The 21243-nt window shown below is 40.7% G+C and overlaps 1 protein-coding gene across 5 annotated transcripts in view; it reads left to right on the plus strand.

The window, feature by feature from the left end:
• The first annotated feature begins 4484 nt into the window (after positions 1-4484).
• LOC122573361 (LIM/homeobox protein Lhx4) overlaps positions 4485-21243 on the plus strand; it is a 71720-nt gene continuing 54961 nt past the window's right edge. For 4 of the 5 annotated variants that reach the window (XR_006318721.1, XR_006318720.1, XM_043739604.1 and 1 more), the window contains exons 1-2: positions 4485-8176; positions 20204-20248. Coding sequence is in view for 3 of the 5 variants with exons in the window: in XM_043739604.1 (XP_043595539.1) it covers positions 7906-8176; positions 20204-20248 (316 nt within the window). In the remaining 2 variants the exon portion in view is untranslated. The remainder of the gene's footprint in view (positions 8177-20203; positions 20249-21243) is intronic. The other variant, XM_043739606.1, reaches the window with a different exon arrangement.

A 21243-nucleotide genomic window follows, 5' to 3' on the forward strand; every position in this document is an offset into this window, starting at 1 on the left:
TATCGTGTTATTTGATTAATTCTGTTAGACCATTATTGATTTATTAAAAGATCGTTTCTTGAACGATAAACATAAGTTTGGTACTTCATACATACGCAGATATACATATGTAGACGTTGTACTTGATATAATTGATGATATTAATCAAATGTACCTATTCTACTTACTCGCGCCAGCGCATCCTCCATTATGTGAAACCTCAAATGTTATTCTTCAGATGAAAATGCTCTTTTTCGCGTATACGTATGTGTCTACTGTATATACGAACCACGTATATAGGTAAAATGTTTCCACACTATCACCTATGCAGGTTTCAATAAGATTGGAGACGTTCGTCGCAATTGGAGGTTCCAAGAATAAAATGCTAACGACGTAAACGTAGAAAACCAATGGAGATTCCTGAACGTCGAATTATCGTACAGTGAATTTCATATAACGAAGCAGACTGCGGATATTTATGCAATTTTACATTTTTATGAACACAACTGCAAAGATTTGTTTCATCTACTGAATATTGTAATTGGACATTTTATGTACCTCTATTATGCGTATTTTGTACACTTCTGTCCCTTTGAGTTTCCCATTAATCCCTCTCCCTAAAACCCTAAAACATTTGACACTGTGAAATGAAATACAAATGCTAATTAAAAAACGCTTTCCGTAGCTGTATGAACAACTCTGTTCTTCAAGTGGAAAGTATAATATTTTTAACGCGTTGACTCTGGTCACGCTGGTCATCGATAGTCAACGTCTTTTGTTAAATTTCTTGGCGCGATCGAAACATCGACTGAAAAATTTTCAACAATGTGGACGACTTGGATGATATTGGCGGACGACACGAGGGCAAAATATTGCGAATATATTTCAATCTATCGCAACTTGCAGGTGGAAATATATAAAATTCGCGTGACAGTCAAACGCGTTGATACCAGTAGCTTTATAATCAGTGGGGTGTCAAGTCCGATCGTCATTTAGGAAACGATCAGTTGAATGGACAGCGAGGAGAAGCGGCGTTTGAAACTCGGAGATGATCCAGTATCGGAGGTAGCGGAAAGAGGAACGGCGCCATGGCAAAATAAAACTTGAAAATAGAAACTGGCCGGGGCTGCGATATCAGTTTCCGCGAAACCAAATAATTTTTCCCTTCGGTTTGAGGAAAATAACGGGAAATATCGTTCTTTGAAGGCGAGGCCGATCCTCTGACGCGACGCGGCGATCCTGCGGTGCCGATGCGCGCGGGGAGTGAAAACGGCGAGAGAGAGAGAGAGAGAGAGCAACCATAGTAAGCTCGAAAAGCTCGAACAGCTCGAACAGCTCGAAAAGCTCGAAAAGCCCGAAAGAGAGTGTCACGTTTCCATGGAAACCTGGTGGGGCAACTCCGCCTCTGGACTTGCCGGTTCGATATCCTCTCGTCTGCTCCCTTGCTCCAACGTCAACGTGCTCCACATTTTTCCAAGCCGGCCTCGCCAAGCATTTTCCCTGTTAGTTCACCGAAGAAAAAAAGAGAAGTCATCGATGGCGGAGTGGCGATCTGAAAAACCTCTTTTTTCCAACGAGACGCTCCGATACTTTCGAGCCGTTCGAGGATCCTCGCCACCTAGCACTTTCGTGCTCATAACCCAATTTCCATTCCGCGCTACTTTCAATTGCATTAGCTAGGGAATCAAGTAAAAGGACGTAAGCGATTCGTTCGACGTGGATGTTTGAAAATGTCGTGGATGTCGGAAGGGCTGATCGGTGATCCAGAGATCGTTAATCGTGAATGGTACAACGGAGCAAGAATTTATCGCCGTTTTTCTTGTTTGGGATTTTTAACAAAGAAGAATTTCGTTTATTTGCAATGGAACGATTCTTTATTGTGATGACATTTTTCGACGTTGGAATGTGCGAAGACACGCGGGAAGTGCATCTTTCGCAAAAACGAGGTACAGAGATATTTACAGGATTTTTTACAAAATTTCCAAAGTTTCATACGCGATAACAAGCTTTGATGTTTAATTTCCTATTAATGCTTTGCTTTATCAACGATTCTCCCATGTTAAGGATATTCCTCCTTATACCACTTTCCCTCGGAGACATTCAACCTTCCATAGGTATAATTTCTAATACATGAAACGTATCTGTCTGATTAGAACCTAATTTCAAATCTTTCTTTTCAAACAAGCGGACCCAAATAAGAAAGGTACTTTAAGTATCGTCCAGGTAAGGATGGACGTTAATTTAAAATAGGGTCGACTGCGGATTAGCGTCAAGATACGTACAAGAGTAGGCGCTCTGTTAAGATTCGTGGCCGCGAAATTTCGCGGAAATAAGTTTGAAGTGGCGCGCGCAAAACGTGGTAAAAGCTAACGTTGCCGATATCTCGGCTGGACGTGACTGCGACGTTGGCCCGAGGTCGAGGAACGTAGGTTTAATTTCGTTGAGTGCATCCAACGGGTGATCCGACGGGTCGACGCTACCCTCTGGATATGTGTCTATTCAGGAACATGTGCATGTAAGTCGCTATGCGCGCGCGCATCAGCGCCAACGCTAGCGATGGGCATTCAATGCACCCTGCGCTCGCTTTTCAAGCAAATCCGCCGACTTAACGTTCTCGGTGTCGTTTCGACATTGTCTACACGTAACGCGTAAAACGAGTTTACGACGATTGCGATAAACACGAAGACACGCTCAACGTTTTAGATGGTTCAGTCGCCTGTTGGGTATAGTAGCGTTTTTGTTTTTGTTTTTGGCTAAATTCGTTGGTTCGACGTCAACGACGAATCTTATCTCGAATCCGTAGACTTCTCATCCGGTCAGAGAGAACGAGACAAGAAAAATCATAACCAACGACTACGTGAAACGATTTATCGCTTCCTACGGCAGAATCGAGCACTTGTTTCCATCGCTAGTGGCGATGGTAGCGTGCATAGTGTACGATACTTATACGATAATAACGCATAGACAAAAGGTCCGTGATTCACCTAGGTACGATAAAAATATGTCTCGCTCTCGAGCCACAACTAGAATCAGGCTGTAGCGATTCTAGAGGGGCGAAGTTCCGGCTTAAACCACCCCGTACATGCCCAACACCCGAAGGATAGGTTGGACTTGAATCAGACCAACCCGTGGCCGCCATTATTGACCATCGGTCTTGATTAGCACGCTACTATTCTGTCTTGCTACTTTCGAATCTTCTGACATTCGTGAATTGTCGCAAAGCTTTCCTTTCCACATTTTCGTTGCTCCTTTTCGTCTGCCATTTATTTCTTTCGCTTTCCAGCGAAAGACGTTTGGAGATTTTCTGCTCGACAGAGCGGAAGGACATCTTTTGTTCATGAAAGAACCGAACTCGTCACTTATTCAAGACCATTATCGTAGTTTACTTCATTGATGAAAATTCCTCCTCGTAAATGAGAAATAAGAAGGCTCCGTGCGAGAGGCTACGCTCCTTGAATATCATTCATGAAACTACTGAATCTTGGAAGCGGATAAAAATAACGAATAGACATTTTCATACTTACGATGAAACTTGATTCGATTTTTCGATTTATTTTAGCTTATGAGCGGAAAATTCCATTCTTGTGATTGGGTTAAGATATCCATAGACCTGGATCATCTGTCTATCGATATAGTAAAAACGAATACTCGCGGATGTGGGAACAGTATGAAACTTAATGAATTTTGAAAAGTCGTCGAAACTTTGGATGGCAGCGTTCCGTCAAATTCGATTATACTCTTATTTAGACGAGTTACTATTTCTAAATTAGATTACGTATTTTTAGAAATCGGAACTTCTGCTCGGATCGTTCTACTTCCATAAATCGTGGATATTAATCCCGCCTTAATTCGTATACTGCAGGCGCTTAAAATATTTTGTATCGTATCGAGTTTGATCGAGTTTGATCGAGTTTTTCGAGGCCGCTTGAAAATAAAACTAAGATGCGAGTATCAAATTGTTGTAGTCGTACGAAGAAACTACTAAACGACACGAAATTCGATACAATTGAACCTAATCGATCGATACGTAAATGTTATAATAAATATTGCACGATATTCATATACTTTTGGTGTCCTCTGTACGTTATGTTACGAGCGTGGTTGGCAAACGCAAATCTTTCTAAAAAACGATACAAACTTTTTTAGGGAAACACGCGTCCTTCTGAAACGGAAACTTGGCGAGCATGTAAACAGGCTGATCGAAAAGCAAGACTTTACAGCGTTTTCACGTTCGATTTTCCATTGGATTCGGCCGCATCTACCGCAAATCATTCCGAAATCTTGTACTAGGACGCGGCAGTGTCCCCCGCGCGGTTTCTCGCACGAGGGAGACAGGTTGCGGCGCAAGCGTGCCAACATCGATACCCCACCAGAATTTCCCCCTTTTAGGTAGCAGCTAGTGCGAGACGGTTCGGTGGCGGCCGTCGATGGTAGGGTGGAAACCTCTCCTCCGACAGGGCGATGCACGCACAGTTTTAGAGAACGTTCAGAACCACCTCCACCTTTCTATGCGTCCCTCCAAGTTCCCTCCAGGTCCCTCCAGCTCTCTGATCCTCGAGGTTGAAGCCAAGAACCCCGCGAAACCGGCTCCATAGTGCCGCGGTACCCGCTAATCAAATCGCACATTCCGAGATCTCGCGGCAGTGTACATTTTTCGGTGGATCAGGCCTAACTAAAAGACGATCGTTAACATTCGCGAAGAAATTCACTACCGCCGGTTGTCGTTTATTTTTCAATCGCACACGCAGATGTGGATGAGATTTGTAAAGCATCGGTGATCGCTCGTCGAATCGGTCGACGATCAATCATAGTGGACACAGTGAGGAAAGAAAAGACGAAAGCGACGAATTAAATGCAGGACGTTACCAAAACATCGACGTGGAAGGTTGCACGGTATCGTAAGCCGCGTTCTTCATTTACCTCCGAAAGTGAACCGATCGGTGCACCTTTTACGGTCAGTGTCTCCGCAGGAGATCATAAAAGGACAACGGAGAGATTAATTCGAGCAGGACGGGCCCATCGACGTGGAAGATCGGTCGCCGAACGGAATTCGGTGGATTCCCAAGAAAAGTCGTACGAAACTCAGAGACCCGGGAAAGAAAGTCATTGGCAGTGGACAGAGCGGGGGATAATCATCGTTGGGTGAATGGAGCGGACGTTTGCGGACCGATGACGAACTCGAGACGAGTTTGGTGCAGCCGATACCGGGGAAAAAACAAAAACAGAGCGTGGCAGGACGAAAATCGCGATTCAACGGCCGTGGAATTCGCCGTTTCTTACCGGTCGCCGCGGCGCGACTCGTATTCGGCTTGGAATCGCCGGACGAAAAGAAGACCCGCGACGAGCAGCGCCGGCCGAATCGTCCCAAAGTATCGCTGCTACGTGATTCATTGGGTTTTTCTCTCTATTGGCATTCGGGATTTACATCGGTCCCGGCCACGATTTCCATCGACACGCGTGTAAAAACCTCACGACCGCCCGCCGCTGATCAAAGACGAACAGCCGAGATAGACGCGCGCGCCGCGTCCAACAGATTAGAGGATAGAACTACTAACAAAGCCTTTCCTATCGATGATCTTCTTCGTCCTATCTTCCTACCGGTCGTCGTTGTTGTAATCTTCTTCGTTGATCGTCGTTGTCGTCGTCGTCGTCGTTGTCGTCGTCGTCGGCGTCGTCGTCGTCGTCGTCATCGCCGTCAAGCTTTCGCCAACCGGTACGAAAGCAAAGGACAAGGAGACTCGTTCATTTCGACTGCACCTTGCCGAAACTCGTATTAGGACTGGAACGCGAGGAATAAGAAAGGCCATCGCCTTTAGAGGTGCAGTTGTATTATCGTTTTACTGGTTGAACGTTCGATGTATTCGACGAAATATATCGATCACAAAGAAAAGTAGAATCGAAGCGAGACGTAAGAGACGTATTTAAAATAAATCGGGAAAACCTTGGGGTTTTCTGGTCCAAGTTATTGGGGATACCGTTTATCGTTTCCGTATCGATGTTTTGGCGTTACACGTCTCGTGTCAATTATAATGCAATCGCGGAAGTTTTTCGATGCACTTTGTAACATAACCGACTATGAAATTATCGAGCGTGATTCATGAAAGGCCTATTGGATAGAGAATCACGGAGCAGTTAAAGATAATCGCGGTGTCACTGGAGGAGAGCGACGAGCTGCTGATATCGTTTTAAAAGAAAATCTATAAGGCGAAAAGAAAAACGAGACAAGAATTAGTCTAATCGCGGACGCGATTTTATAAAGAAAAAGTGTCACGATCGGAGTAGCATAGCCAAGGTTATGGTCGAGATAAACCGAGACCAGTGAACAGCCTGATAAGACGTGGACCGTCGCTCTGGGTTTCAGATTGCGAGAGGGACGCAACGAGTACGCGGTTGGTTTCAAGTCCGCTCGGACCTCGTCTCGAGGTGCTCCCTCTTCCCGTCCTTTCGATTCTCGATTTCGATCTCGATTCACGTGATCCGATCGAACCGCAGGGAAGCGCAAAAATTCTGTCGGAGAATTTCAGTGATGCCGATCATCCGCCGCGGTGTCGTGCTTCGCCACTTTGAAGTGACAGTTTTCCACGAAACGATTTAACTATCGCGTCTCGACGACGACCGCAGTTCCATCACTCTGGTATCGTCGTTTCTTTTAATCATCCAGTGTCGACGAGTCAATTCGAATAATATAATCTTCTCCTCGTCGCTGCGAAGAGTTGGAAAAATAATAATTGTTACACTCACGTATCTTCGCAAAAGGATAACGCGATTGTTAAACAAATACAAACGCTATTTTAGCTGGCGTTCGATCGATCAACGAGAACGCAGCGCAAATACGCGAGACACGCGCGCACCTCGTGACTATCCCGCTTTATTAATGACAAATCAAGGTTTTTCTTCTCGCAAGAAGCGCGGTCGAAGCTATTTACAAACAAACCGTTCCACATCAGCCTCCTGGTAACTGCGCTCGTAAACATCTACCAACGGTTGGCGCTTCGATGATCTACAAAACCGCGTAGGCGTTGCTTATGCACGTGATACGCGATAGTTGAGCCGTCGAGCGAACCTCGAGCGTTCTCCCCTAAACAGGCAAAGTCATCGGAAGGTGACAGAAATAAAGAGCCTCTCGACGATCGATCGCCATCGACGTCTGCTCCGCGACAACGCCAACGAGATTACAACGGAACTTTGGACGATCGAACGATCAAACGATAAAAACATTGAAAACCGATCGTTCGCTTGGAACGGTTATTAAAACCGATCAGTCGGCTTCTCGAGTAATATCCGGAAGCGACGAACGGCTTCAACGAGCGACGAAAGTGAGTGTTGATTTCGCGCGAACCATCGATCCGCGCGCAACGGCACCAGTGTCTTCGATCGAGTGCAGCTGTCTGTAGGTCCAGTGAACGCACGATCGCGATATAGAATTTCGTCTCGTGTAACAGTTTGATTAGTGAAAACGTTAATCTGGAGGACTCGATCTTCGAGATAAAGACTCTCGTGATAGTGAATCTCGCGAATGAAAGCAGTCGACGAACTCGTACGATTTTCCACGAACCAATTTCACGACGAAATTACCGCGCCCTTCTGCAAACCGAATCGTAAGTAACGCTTTTAACGAAGGAGTTTCGCGTCCAACGAGATCAAACGATCGCCCTACGACGATAACGCAAGAGTGTTATACGTAGAAATCTGGTGTCGATCGATGCCGAAGGGAAAAGATTTAGGACGAAATTGAGCCGATCTCGTTAGAACGAAGAACATCCGGCGTCGATCAGTGTTCCCGTGACAGCCGCTTCCTGGTTTATACTGGAGCTGTACTTGCCGTACGCACCACTGCCGGGGGGTGGCGGAATCCTCCCGGCGGTGAGCAGCGGACCTGCTTCTGGAGGGTGTCGTCCGGTATTGTTGGGTGGCGTCGATCTGTCCATGTCGGCGGCGGTGCAACCGGTCGCGACGCTGCCGACGCTACCGAGTAGCGGTCCGCCGCCGCACAATCCGCTCCATCATACACCCGGGGGATTGGCGTTGCCGCCGTTGGGCTCGGCGCCGGTGATGATGCCGCGTCCACCGACCACCACCATGCCGTCCTTGGGCCCCTCGTTGCCACCCTCGCACCAGGACGCTGCCGATTTGGCCGAGGCTGCGCCAAACCAGGACGTCCTGTTGGCTCTCCTCGCCAGGAACAAGAACTTGGAAGGTAAGGATTCTTTAAATTTGCTATGTTTTTGCGCGACGCTCGTCGTCAGACCCATAGTCTCGAACATCGAGGCGAATTTGTTGGGTCGAGAAATATTTTATTTATGGAGGGAACACGGGGTCGGATCAAGCTGGTCACGTGGTCCTCGGACGTTTCAGAGATGCTTTTGTTCGTTCAAGAGTTTACACGATAAATTTTCCTGCTAGGTGCACCGACTAAAGTCGATGATTCTGTTTATGCTTATGGAGGTGCGTTATGATTTGCCCATTTGGTAGAAACGTTACGCGAGAAATAGAGAAATTGCGATGTTTGTTGATATTAATCGTTGTTATACTTACCTTATGAAAGAACTCATAGAGCATTTTGTTGAGTAATTGGAAGTGCGAGTATTTGAAGTGGATGTAGAATCAAGCTACTTACTTAAACACTTTTTGATTATCGTTTTAAATACTCTGGTTCGTTTATCGACAATACGATCGGCCGCCAACACACAAAATGGAATATCGATCAATACTTTGTTAGAATATTAGAACTTTGACATTCTTATACCGCGACAAGTATTATAAATGTAAAACTAATCTGTAAGAAATAAACGTTTAAGATACGTTCGCGATGTACGATTGTTTTATGTTCGAAACTAGGGGCTCGAGCTCGTAATATTTGGCATAAACAAGTTGTAATTCTTAATGTTAATCGCATTTATACGAAAATAATTTCCTAATCGCAATAGGTATCGTTACACGCAAATCAAATCCAGCTATCGATCTTAATCTTTTCGGAATTTCTTTTCATTTTATTTCGGTTTTCCTGGTAATCGGCAATTCGTGAACTTCATATTTCGCACGTTGCTTGTATCTGTCACGAACGGTTTTATCATTTCTTAAGAGTTCGTCGAAATTTTCGTGTTAGGTAACGGTTATCGTTGTCGGTAGGTTGCGTAGTAATGCGTAGAACTTGTCTTGAACGCTGGCCACAATTTGAAGAAGGAATATGTGATGCAATTCGTTGCAGACATTAACATTGTTGACACGAAGATTATATTATCTGTATAAAAAAATATATCTGAATATCCATGAAATATTGTATGTAACAGAGTGTAACGCGTTGAAATTTCCGACAAATTCAAATTCAAAAGGAAGTCGAATTCAATTTTATCAGCGGCCAATTTAATTTTTGCTAAAGTCGGAAATGTTAGGCGGTCGTTGAAAAAAAATAAGTCGCAATTACCTTCATAGTTTTATAGAGACGTTCGTAGATAAGGAGTCTAGCAATGATAGTTCAGTCGCTATCGCAAGTTCTTATAATATCGGGTCAGGTTAAAATTTTTGTGCCACATTACGCGAACAGTAGCGAGTTCTCGATAAGAATGGTCGATCCGGATGATCGATAAGATTAATGTTCAGCTCAAGAGTGAATGATTATTACATTTGGGCCACCTTTCTATCGATCTGGAAATATCTCGTTTTTATTAATAGGAGACACCAACGCCGAAACATTTAATCTACGTCGGAAAACTGATATTTTGCAGAAGCGTCGATAGTTTCGATTCGATTGAAAAAAACATGCTTAATGCAATTTTAAAAGTGATATAAAATAATGGTAACATATGCGATTGTAGTCGAAAAATAGTTTATTACGTTGCCGTACTGTCTGCGAAGAAAGATATATTTTGTATATGTACATTTTATCACTGTAACGATGATTAAGAGAAATTAAAAGATTTACTATTAATCTATTTAATTAAACCATACAAACGATTACAAATTCACTATTTCTGAGTTGTTGACAACAGCAACGGTAGTATCTACTTACGCGATTTCACTATTTATGGCTGTATTAATGAATTTAAATATTTAAAATATTATCCATCGATGTAGATGTTAGATAGAAGTTAACGAGAAAAACTGACCATTTCTATATATTGCTTTATATAATTCCTTTTATCTGAGTTCGCGTTAATTTATTTTTATCGATGTTATTAGTTTAACACAAAGACTTTATGAAATATTCCAGTAGAAATGTCCATAAACGAAGATTAAATTTAAACTCAAAATCTGCGATCAATGGCGCGATTTATCATCGACATACCTTTTCTGTACGCGACATATTTTGTACTTGCTGCCCCGTAATTCTTAAAAACTTTACGTTATTGCTGCACTGTGTACGTAGACGCGCGAAAGAAATTAATTACATCGTGAGAAAATATATATCTTTTTTTTCTTTCTATTCGACAAAATATTTCTATTTTCAAAAAGTAACGCGATCCATCTGTTGGAACGTACGATTTTACAGAATGTTGCTAATTCACGATGGAATATCTTCCGTCATGTTATCGATATGTTCTACGTGTAATCTCTACAATTTGGACATCTAGGCAGGCCAAGGTTTACAGTTTACTGTACAGTTTGCTATATACCTTGAGAAACGTGTTCTAAAGCTTCCGATTATACGTGGAAATTTAATTTAAAATTTCAGTTCAAATAGTGAAATTTATTTTAAATTTATCATAAGTTTCTATATTTTGATGGAGAGCGAAGAAAATTTGTCGACCAATTTTATTTATCGAAATGTAAAATGGAATAAAACGTATGTATCAAAGTAATATAAAAATAGTTACGTAAATCAGTATAATTGCCAATAACGGTCTCGCGAAGCTGTAACTTTTAACTAAATTAAAATAAGATAGGTATATGAAAAAGATGAAAAATACTTTCTTTTTAAAGTCTGACAGTAATTTCTGACAAGTAGATTTATCTATGTGTCTTGAAATTGTAAAGACGAGCAGAGACATTAATGTTTTATGTCTCATTTGTTTTTTCATGCCTGTCTTCGGGGAAGATAAACGATCCTCTGCATTAATGTATCGAAATGGCGGTGGCCTTTCGCGTTTAACAAATTACTCTGCGCAAGGGATTCACGTACTTTGCCATACTCTTTTACATTTTTTTCACCTTTCGTTAGAAAACTAGGAAACGCAAAGTATAAAATCGTTACTAATACAATATCATATTTTTCGTCCTATAGGAATCAGAATTATTCGGTTCCTCTAAGGGGGGCATGAGTTTTTGAAGCTCTGTACAAACGAAACGAGAAACATTTTTACCATCCATGTTTTTATCATTTGTTTATTGATATTTTAAGATTTCAAAATATTTCAAAATTCACAAAGTTATGAGCTGGCAAAATGGGGGGGGGGTCTAAAAAGAAAAGGGTGTCCTGGCGTGCATGATTTCAGCCCTTCTGGTCATCTGAAACAGAAAAGCCGAACGGATTCTTAATTAGTATAGAAGCCGCTATAGCACGAACCTTGAAAAAGTCAAAACAAATTTGTTTCACAAAATGGCGGCCGTTTGAAAAATATTTTTGTCTCGGTTAATTTCTTATGCCTCTAGATTAGAATACCCGCTTAAGCAACTTGGTGATTTTAATGAATTTTCGTAATGAATGTTGCGCGATATCTTCGCGGGTACGATACTCCTTTTGATTTGTATCAAATAAGTTTTTAGTTAGCGCAGAAAAAACTGTTCTTTAGGCTCGTAGTTACTTTTTACAGTTCCTTTCGCGCATCTTTTACACTTGTTCCGCAAAGCAAGGCATCGTGTGTATTATTTATGCGGTCGATTTCGGTGAGCGAAACAAGCCGAAAAGGTCGAAAATTCTTGAATTATGAAAACACCTGTTCAAAGATTCCTTCGTTTCATCGCCACGTTTATGAATAACAATTTTCTATTCTTAATCGTGCTCAATTTGTAATTTGCGTGTCTAAACGTATTAAGCTGTGTAAAAATGGATTTTCGGTTATCTTCGCGTTATTAGTCTTCGTTCGTTCCTTTAATTCGCTTATAGCAGGCAGACTCGTTAGATTCAAAAGCAAAATATTTTTGCGAATTTCTCGGAAATAATAATAATTTTCACGCTTCGATAGAATCGATTTGGTTATTTCTGCACCGTACTTACGGACGATACTCGATGACCCATCCAACATCCTTAGATGACATCTAATTAGCCGCTTATTTCACTTTTATACGCACGTAGAGTTCGGAATTTAACACGGCGGTTATATTTGATACAATTTAGGTATTCGTAGAGAGGTATCTCGCCAACTAGCTACTAGTCGAGATCTGTAATTCTAAATTCTTCGTGGGAAGTAAATTTAAATCGGAGTTTACCTTCTATCAGTAAGATTAAACGGGTTAGACTTAATATTGGTAGCGGTAAAGCAAATTAAAATATACGTAACCTTGTAGTAATATTAGAAGTTGCGAAATTCCTTCGAACGTAACGTTGGTTGGATATATCGATTTTCTTACTTTGCGAATTCTCCGGCATTCCATAAAATGAAATTTACCACTTCTTTACCATTTCTATCTGAATTCGAACGTTAAACATCGAGCAAGAAATATAAAACGCGTACAAATCTAACAAAAAATAAGTAAATTATCATTTTTCGGCAGACATTGGCCAAACAGAAGTTTGAAACGATCGACTCGCTCGAATGCTTCTTGATAACAAAAGGTAGGTGTTGGAATAGTTGGCAGGTCCGCGTAAAGGTTTTGTTAAAAGAGCGCGGTGAGGGTGGTGGATATTTTAATAAGGTAAGTGCTGCAAGGCCGGTTGCTATGCCATTGGGGCGGTTTAATCATGTAATGTGTTCGGAGGCTCGGCCACCCCACAATCAATACGGTATTGCTTCAGCACGATAGCGAATGTGCTTAAATCTAAACCTAAATCTAAACTGAGGCCCAAACAACAGGACCTAAACTACACGCCAGTTATTCTTCTGCACGTTATAGCCATCGATTAAACCTTTCCATCTAGCTAACCGTTCGTTACTATATTCTTCTCCACCCGTTATACCAATCTTACGACACCGATAATCGTGACACCGCGAATAATTCTCTGTATCGTGAAGAATTTTTCACAGGCACGTGTCGATTAGATTCTTTGTACGTAGAAGAAAATGAAAACTGTTGCGTACTTTCCATTGGTATCCAATATTTCCAATAGTATTTCCTTATTTTGTACTTTGCTATTTTTCCATTGAACGAACTAAGAAAAAGAATGCTTACCAGCTTGCACATAGAATTGTTTAAACACCAAACTAAAAAAAATACACCAAATATAAAAATTGGAGACTCACGGTAGGAATAATAATTAAATATTTTTCAAACCAATCGTTTTCAGACTCGAACACTCTAGTATTTCGCCCATAATATTAACACGGTCGAGTTATTTAACGCGTTTATCCCGATGTATGAAAGGGACAAACCTTGTCGATTCCTGTTACGAAATTGCAACAGCTAGAAAAATCTTGCAAAAGTTGGGGAAATCGGTAATCTTCGTTATAATAGTGGAAACAGGCAAACATCTCGATAATAAAACAGGCGAAAGGAAACACGCGGGAGAAAACAGGCGAAACGGAGTCAAACAAAATTTTGACTAAGAAGACGAGGACAGGAGAGAGTCGCACTTTGACAAGGAGCAGAAAGCTCCAATGAGGTTGTCAAGCATCCCTCGGGTAACTGGTAACCATAGGAAACGGTGGCTCATGGCGAATAGCAGTCGGATGGAGACGAGGGTGGAAAGAAAATGGCGGCTGGTTAGAGGGCGCGTAGTATTCACGTGCAGGGGTGGAAGAGTCGGCAGGAAAATGAGGACGAAGGTTCGTATCTTTGTTGCCGAAGGACGATGTATCGGCGGCTTTGCCGCGTTCAAAGAGACCCCGTACCTTAAGATTCCTGTCGAGCTGACGCGCGTGTGCTCGCGTTCAGACGTCTTTTTCGTTTAGAGGTAGCCAAAGCCGATGATTGGAAGACTCGATCGTATTACGGGTATAGAGGAAGCTTTCCCGCTAAAGGGCTGCTGAATCCGCGCGCCGTTTTATGGGATTCGCGGAGGTTTTCCTTTTGCTTGGTCTCTTTTTTTTTTTCTTCGTTGATCGTTTCATTCGGATCTTTTCATTTTTCGTTCGCCCATCGTGACGAGAGTAGTCGCGCATGAATTAACGTTGCCGGTTCCGTTGGACAAAGTATACGAATTACAGATCGCTTCTCTTATTCGCATTTTGTTAAAGAATCTATTTCTCCGTTTCGCGAAGCTTGGAACTAACGTTCTATGCGAAGTTCGTGATACAGTTGGCAATAAGACGCGCAGGGAATTAAAAGGAAACAAATGTAGCGAATTTTTATGACGCGAAAATTAATGCAAGATTTCAATCCTACGACACTCGCGAGACTTATATTTTACGTTGAAACGCTATAGAACAGCGGTCCAACGTGAAAACCCAATGCTGTTGTACTTGACGCAATTCCCTTCAAGTTCAAGTCGATCCATGTACGACATTGGAACAAGACGTAATAAAAATTGCAAATTTCTGGAAATACGCGCGCAACATCGACTAACAAAATTGTAAATCTTTCGAACGATAAAAATAACAAAATCACGAAAGCACAAAGAAATTTTGCCGAAGAGCGAAGAATTGACGCGTAACGACCGTACTACGAGGAAGAAACGTTCGTGGTAGTTTCAGTACGCATCGATTAGGAGCGACAAGGCAAACAGTAAATTTTCTGACGTAATAAAAAGTTGGTCGGTCCTTTTTCTTTTCGTATAAAAGGAACAGGAGCGTTTTCCCACCTACATTTCTCTGGCAGCGAAATGCTCGCGGGCCGGCGAGAAGGGAATTGCTTTCCAAGTCGAAAGTTTTCTGCGGTGGCGGTGGTTTTTCCTATTTTTTTATGGTATCGCCGCATCTCCTCTACCCAGCCACGGCCAGAAGCCCGTGGAAAACGAACCTCCGGCGACGGCTGCTCCGGCACGGCGTTTCCTTCGTTCTATTCGTTTTCTCACCACGAGTTCGCCCCCCGAGTGACCACTCCGTGTGATACATTGACGTGGTAACGTCGTTAAAACAGCGGTTATCGACTGGCTATAGCTAGTTTCTGTCTTTATGAAGAAAAATTATTGGCTACCGCACACCCGCTTATCGATGGCTGATCCAATGTGTCATTTTTACGAGCCTCGTTTCATCGTTTTAGGATTACGTTTCGAGAATTACGATTTTCCACATTTTGAAAACAACGGTTAGATGAAACAACTAACGTATGTGGAATTAAACAATCGGAGAACGTCGGATAGAACATTTGTTTGTCGCATGGTATTTGACGTGAGTTGAAAAAACTCCTTTAAACTCCGTTTGGCAAATGTCGTTTTCAGGTAAATTTGATGCCCGTTATTTTTTTGGCAACGTTAACCCACCAAGGTCCAAACGACAATCTGCTTTAACATTACAAACATCTATTTCAATTCTTCTTTTAATCTCATGAAAAAACAAAATTTGATAACGCCTATCGATGGAAGAAATATCGCAAATGAAATGTTGCATCGATCCTTAGCAGGTTAACGATTTAAGAATATTTCCATTTCTACTGGACAGTTATATATTTAATTATTCATTTATTTGGTTACTAATTTTATTATTAAGTTGCGCTTGCAATCAATTGCCTAAATGAACATTATAAAGGTAGGTACTAATTTAAAATATATATCCAGTTACATATCCAGTGAACGATGAATCGGTTGATTCATATAGAAACCTCAATACTTATTAGGTATGTATTAAAAAGTTATTAATTGTGATATTGTTATTAATTGAACATTAAAATCGAAGGAAGTATGTCTCCTATTTTTATATTTCAAAGTTTCTATTCGTCGTTTAAAGAACTTCTATCGTTCCAAATATTACACAAATTCGTTAAATATTTGTTCAATCGATTTGATAAAGGTCTTACATATCGTCCGCAGATTTAAGATAAGCCTAAAAGCAAAAATGTAATAGATTATCTATTTTAGAATTCTTATATCGCGGAATTCACTATTATTCGGACGTAGGTATGCTTGGCAATAAGCACGGTGTATTATCGTACTTTTCTACCATATTTCAAAATATGTAATTAATCCATAACTATAACGAAATCACATATATCTTATATCTTATATCTCGAATCTGTGCATTCGTAAGATCGTGATGAGTAGTAGAGGAATAATAAATTTTAGTATTCGCAAAATTTCCATCTATAAATCGAAATAAATACCTGTGGATTTTAACGCAATTAAAAGTAAAAATAACACGATAGAAAAGTTGATCCTTAACGGGTCCGAGGTCTAACGGGTTAAGGATCCGCAAGATGAAGATTTATAGATCTGTAATAATAAGATACGTGACTCGTGGATACAATTTAGAAAATATACGCAAATTCGTAGATTCGAAAAGTCGTGGAGATCTGTTTTTCCGAATCTAATTGTCAATTCAGCGTATAAATTGCAAAGGTTCGCGCGGATCGCGAATAAAACTGGATGCCGGTGTTACGGCCTCGTAACTCGCTGGCGAATAGCAGGGCAACGTAAAAAGTTGGTAAAGTCGAGAGGCGGCTGGCTTTCCAGCGCTAGCGATCCTGTCGCGAAAATTAATGCGACGATAAAACACCGCGAGGACACGGAGAAAGGCAAATGGCGTGTAAAGTAGCGTCTGGGAAAGGATCCGCTCCTATGTCCTTCAGGCACGCGTCAAACACCCAGGCATCAAGTTACCGCGTCTCACCCTGTAGCTATTACGTCGCTGGTAACTTTTTTCCTTTTGTGACCGATCGAAGTCCACCCATTTCCAGTTTGACGTTTCAAATTCAAGGTTTGATCGATAGTTCTTTTTTTTCCTCTCTGGAATCGCTTTTTCTCCCCCCGTTCTTCTTGTTTTAGTTTTGGTTTTCCATTCTTTTTCTCTCTCTCTCTCTCTCTCTTCTTTCTTTTTTCATTCTTAGAGATACTCGTGGGATCGCGACTGAAAATCTGCTCGACCAGATGATGCTATTTAGTAATACGTGAACGAATGTTAAATGTCAAGACTGTTGTTATTATGATAGACTTTAAAACACCAGCTCGATCTTTGATTATTTGTGTAAACAAGTTTACTCGATCTAGGTACGCAAAAATCATAGTAGACACATGCATGTTCCAACTTATAAAACTTGTTTAACTGATAACGCTCCGCGACGAGAGCCGACCTCCTTTTCAGAGGCAGACATCCACGCGAGTTGGCACATTTACTAACATCGAGATAACGCTGTTATACTGTAGTCTATAGTAAGTATACACATGTCATTGATTCGGCCGACTGACTGAAAAGGGGTACTCCTGTGCGATAAGATTAAGAAACGTCTGCGTCGTTTGCTATAAATGCCGAACTTTGGCGAATTTATGTTGATGAAAAATGTTGTTACGTTGCTATTAACTATACGCCGATATAGGCGAACGCCGACAGGAATTTGCTATCGTACGGAATTAAATCGATAGAGACGTTTGCACGCTTCGCTATACGTTTTCCAGCTACGAACCAACTATACGCAATGCTCCTATATACATAGGTATTTCGTTATATAATAAAGGCGTCGTCGAATTAACCGATTCTTCCATTATAAAATTATTCGATAAAACGGACCTGTACAAAGAGATACGAATCCGTGAATCGTTAACATTAGGATTTTACTTATCGCGGTGATACGAGCCATTGTACATCTAGATGAAATTAAGATGTAGATAACGAGAATAGATTTAAAACAATCTAAATGGACTAAAATTAGTATTAGATCGATAACATTTTTCCAATTATATAATAATATACCTTGGCATTGATTTTCTAGCTATTTCATTTACAAATGGAAAATAAAACGTTATTAATTACGCAAGTATACATGGAAAATACTTTTTGGCTATTAAATATAGAAATACATATTTATTATTATTATTATTATTTTTATTATTATTGTTGTTGTTGTATTTTAATAGCCTTTAACATTCAGTGGAACTGTCGTCCACGTTTATCGTTATCTAACGCGACCATTCAGGCTGCATATTAATCTTTTATTAATGCCTATTTGCAGTAAATATCTTGTAACTTTTATGTGCACTTTCCTATCAGTTTCTTTAGTTAATCCAGTCGCGATATTAGCATTTTAGCACTTTTGTTCAATGTATTCCTAAAAGTATCCTATGATAAGAGTGTTTAAGTACGTCAATGGTACGAACGTTTATTTTCCATACGAAACTCGTACGTCGATTTATAGAAATCGGTCCAATTTTTGCTCTACCTGAAAGCACCTTAACTTGTTTGCAAATAATCGAGGCAGAATATTCGCTTTCGGTCATTCGCAAAGTGAAAAGATTCCACGGTATGCTGTATACACAAGGAGGAACACCTTCTCATCGAACCAGCAACTAACCAGTTGAGCAAACTCCGGAAATTTTCACTGAGAAGAGCATCAGAATGGCGAACAAAGCTTTCGAAGGGATTCGATCACGAGTCCAAGCAAACATCAAGCCGCAAGAGCGATAGGCAACAGCAAAATACCGTGTAATCCGAAACGTTACGCCGAAAACTCGAGGGCTCGAGGGGGTTGGTGTTTCGTGCGGTTCGCGTTTCGTTATACGTGGGAACGCATGACTCGGGGTTATTTTTCTCGTAGGCAGTGCTCGTGGCTCCTTTCGGGCTTTGCGGTTCGGTTTTTCGACGGCGAACGCCGAGCCCGTTTTTCCGGCGCCACGTGACTCCACGATGAAGTTTCGGCGAGCGTAATCACGTGCGCCCCTTCTCTGCCACGCGTTTCCCCATTGTTACGCGAGTTTACGCGATCGCAGATTAAGTAGCTCTTGATGGGAACTAAACACCGTTTAAACCGCGCACCTCCGATACTTTTGGTCTACTTTAGGCTGCGTAAATTTGTTAATAGCGTAGCGATTAAAAAATGTGGGTTGGAAAATAACTGGCGATGCTTCGAGATTAGACATTTCATCAAGATTTTAGCCGATTTTTCCCGATAATGCGATACACGAGTATTCGTCCGGCAATTCAACGAAAGATGGAAGAAGATTGAAAATCTCCAGATTTCATACGATCTTGTATAAACAATAAGCTACGTAACAAAGATACTTCATGCCTGAGTTTGACGAGCAGATTTTCCAATTGAATGCAGCGTAGCTATAGCTACTTATTAAAATATACAAACATTTCGAGCGTAAAATTCGATTATTTCTATCTTGAAAGATAAACCACAATGAATATTCTTATACGTTGTATTTACATTCTATTTACAGCTCTAGCATTTTAACAAATACCAGGTACAATCTGTTCTAGTCGTTATCGTAATTTAGTAGGTGTCGACTTTCAAATCTCCTTTTTTTCCTTTTTTCTTTTTAACGAAAGTTACGTATACGTATTGCAGCGTAGGCGATCCACTGTGTTTGCATACGAAACAAGAATTTTGCACACCTTGTTTCTAAATTCTATGACGATTCCAATTTGCGACACGTGGCGAAGTCAACGGGTTGCGATTAAAAGGAAAAAGACACAGATTAAGCTTTATATCTGATGCGTCTACGTATGTACGTGAGTAAACGGGAATGAAAAAAGTCAAACATCGATCGTTTTTTTTATTTATTTATATCAAACATACACGAAAATCACATAGCAGCGTCGCTTATAAATAATTTCACTGTAAATCCACGAACGATCGAACGAAAGGTGGATGATAAATCAGAATATCGTACAGGTAAGTCCGAGCTGAACGAACGTAGTACTTGTTTGCAGGTAAATTATTTATGATCGTGGCGCGAGAAAAATGTTGTCGAGTTGAAACACGCCTGACACAATGTCCCATAAAAACGTTATGGTGCCTGGCAGGCGAGCATTATCTCAACGTTTTTACGAAATTTTACAATAAAACCACGAACGAGACTATAAAGAAAATGTGTCCGTCAGATTGTCAACCGTTAACAATCCAGGAGAAATACTTTAACAGACCTTTTCATTCGTTTTCCAACTTACATGATTTTTTTCAACATCGAATAAATCTTTTCTTTCTTATTATTTTATTCCTTTCTGTACTTTTTATTTTATAAGGAGTACGTTATTTCTATGTTTGGTCTATGATTTTCTTTAATAAACTTAATTAGTTTATTTTTCTCCTTTTGTTTTAGAACGGAAGATCAAAACACCAAGCTGTTTTCCGATCAAGGAAGAACGTGAGTCTTTTTTAATTTGATATTTCTTTTGACTTCTGTTTATTTCTGCCCTCCCCCAACACCCCCCACCCCCTTCCGCCTCCTCTTTTCTTTAGTTTTTTATTACGTATTGTTTTTCTTCTTCGTTTATATATAATTTTGTACCTTATTGCGCGTTATATAGGTAATGTAGTTTACAAAAACGATTGAATAAACAGCAATTTGTATTCCAAGCTATACAGGTTACCTTTCATATATTATATATCGTAAATTATTATACGTTATGAAGAACAGACAAAATATTACATTCGATATAACATACGTGTTATCTTATAGTCTACACACTTATTTTTCAGGAAACGTTCGCACTATGTACCTAGATATTCGCATACAAATTCTTCATTTTCTAACGAGTTTCAATAAGGAACGAAGGAAAATAGATGTATTTTAGATAACGAAAATTCTTTTTACCCGCTCACATAAACCATGTCTAAAGCTGATACTGATTTGCAAATATTCTAGGGGCAGTAAAACGTTATAATAATTTTATCTTTGAAACTAATCCATTTTAATATATTCCTTGAAAGATAGGAGTAGCTTCAATATAATTCTAAAATATACAGATACGGCGCAACTCAAGACAAGCCAAACGTAACTGAAACATGCTGTTCAACGATTCGCTCAAATCCCACTTTTTCATACGAACAATCTTGTTCGCCGTTTTAAATTACGCGAACATTTCCAGAACACGTTCTATCACGACTACCCACTCCGTCACAACCTAATTTCAAACGCTCGATGATTCGATTTCACGTATCTGCGACACTTGGAACTCCGCCACTCGCCGTAAATAATAATCGTACTAAATTCCAATTTCCACGTCATCTACGGACAATTTCAACTAAATTTTGACAAAATCTATGGCATCGATATCGAAAGCAGAAGAAGATCCCTCTCAAGCACCGACCCTTACCTTTTTCAAGTGGCTATCAAAGTTCGCTCGTACAGAGGGGTAC

This window comes from Bombus pyrosoma, linkage group LG12 (genome assembly GCF_014825855.1).
Source record: "Bombus pyrosoma isolate SC7728 linkage group LG12, ASM1482585v1, whole genome shotgun sequence".
In the NCBI taxonomy this organism is placed as follows: Eukaryota; Metazoa; Arthropoda; class Insecta; order Hymenoptera; family Apidae; genus Bombus; species Bombus pyrosoma.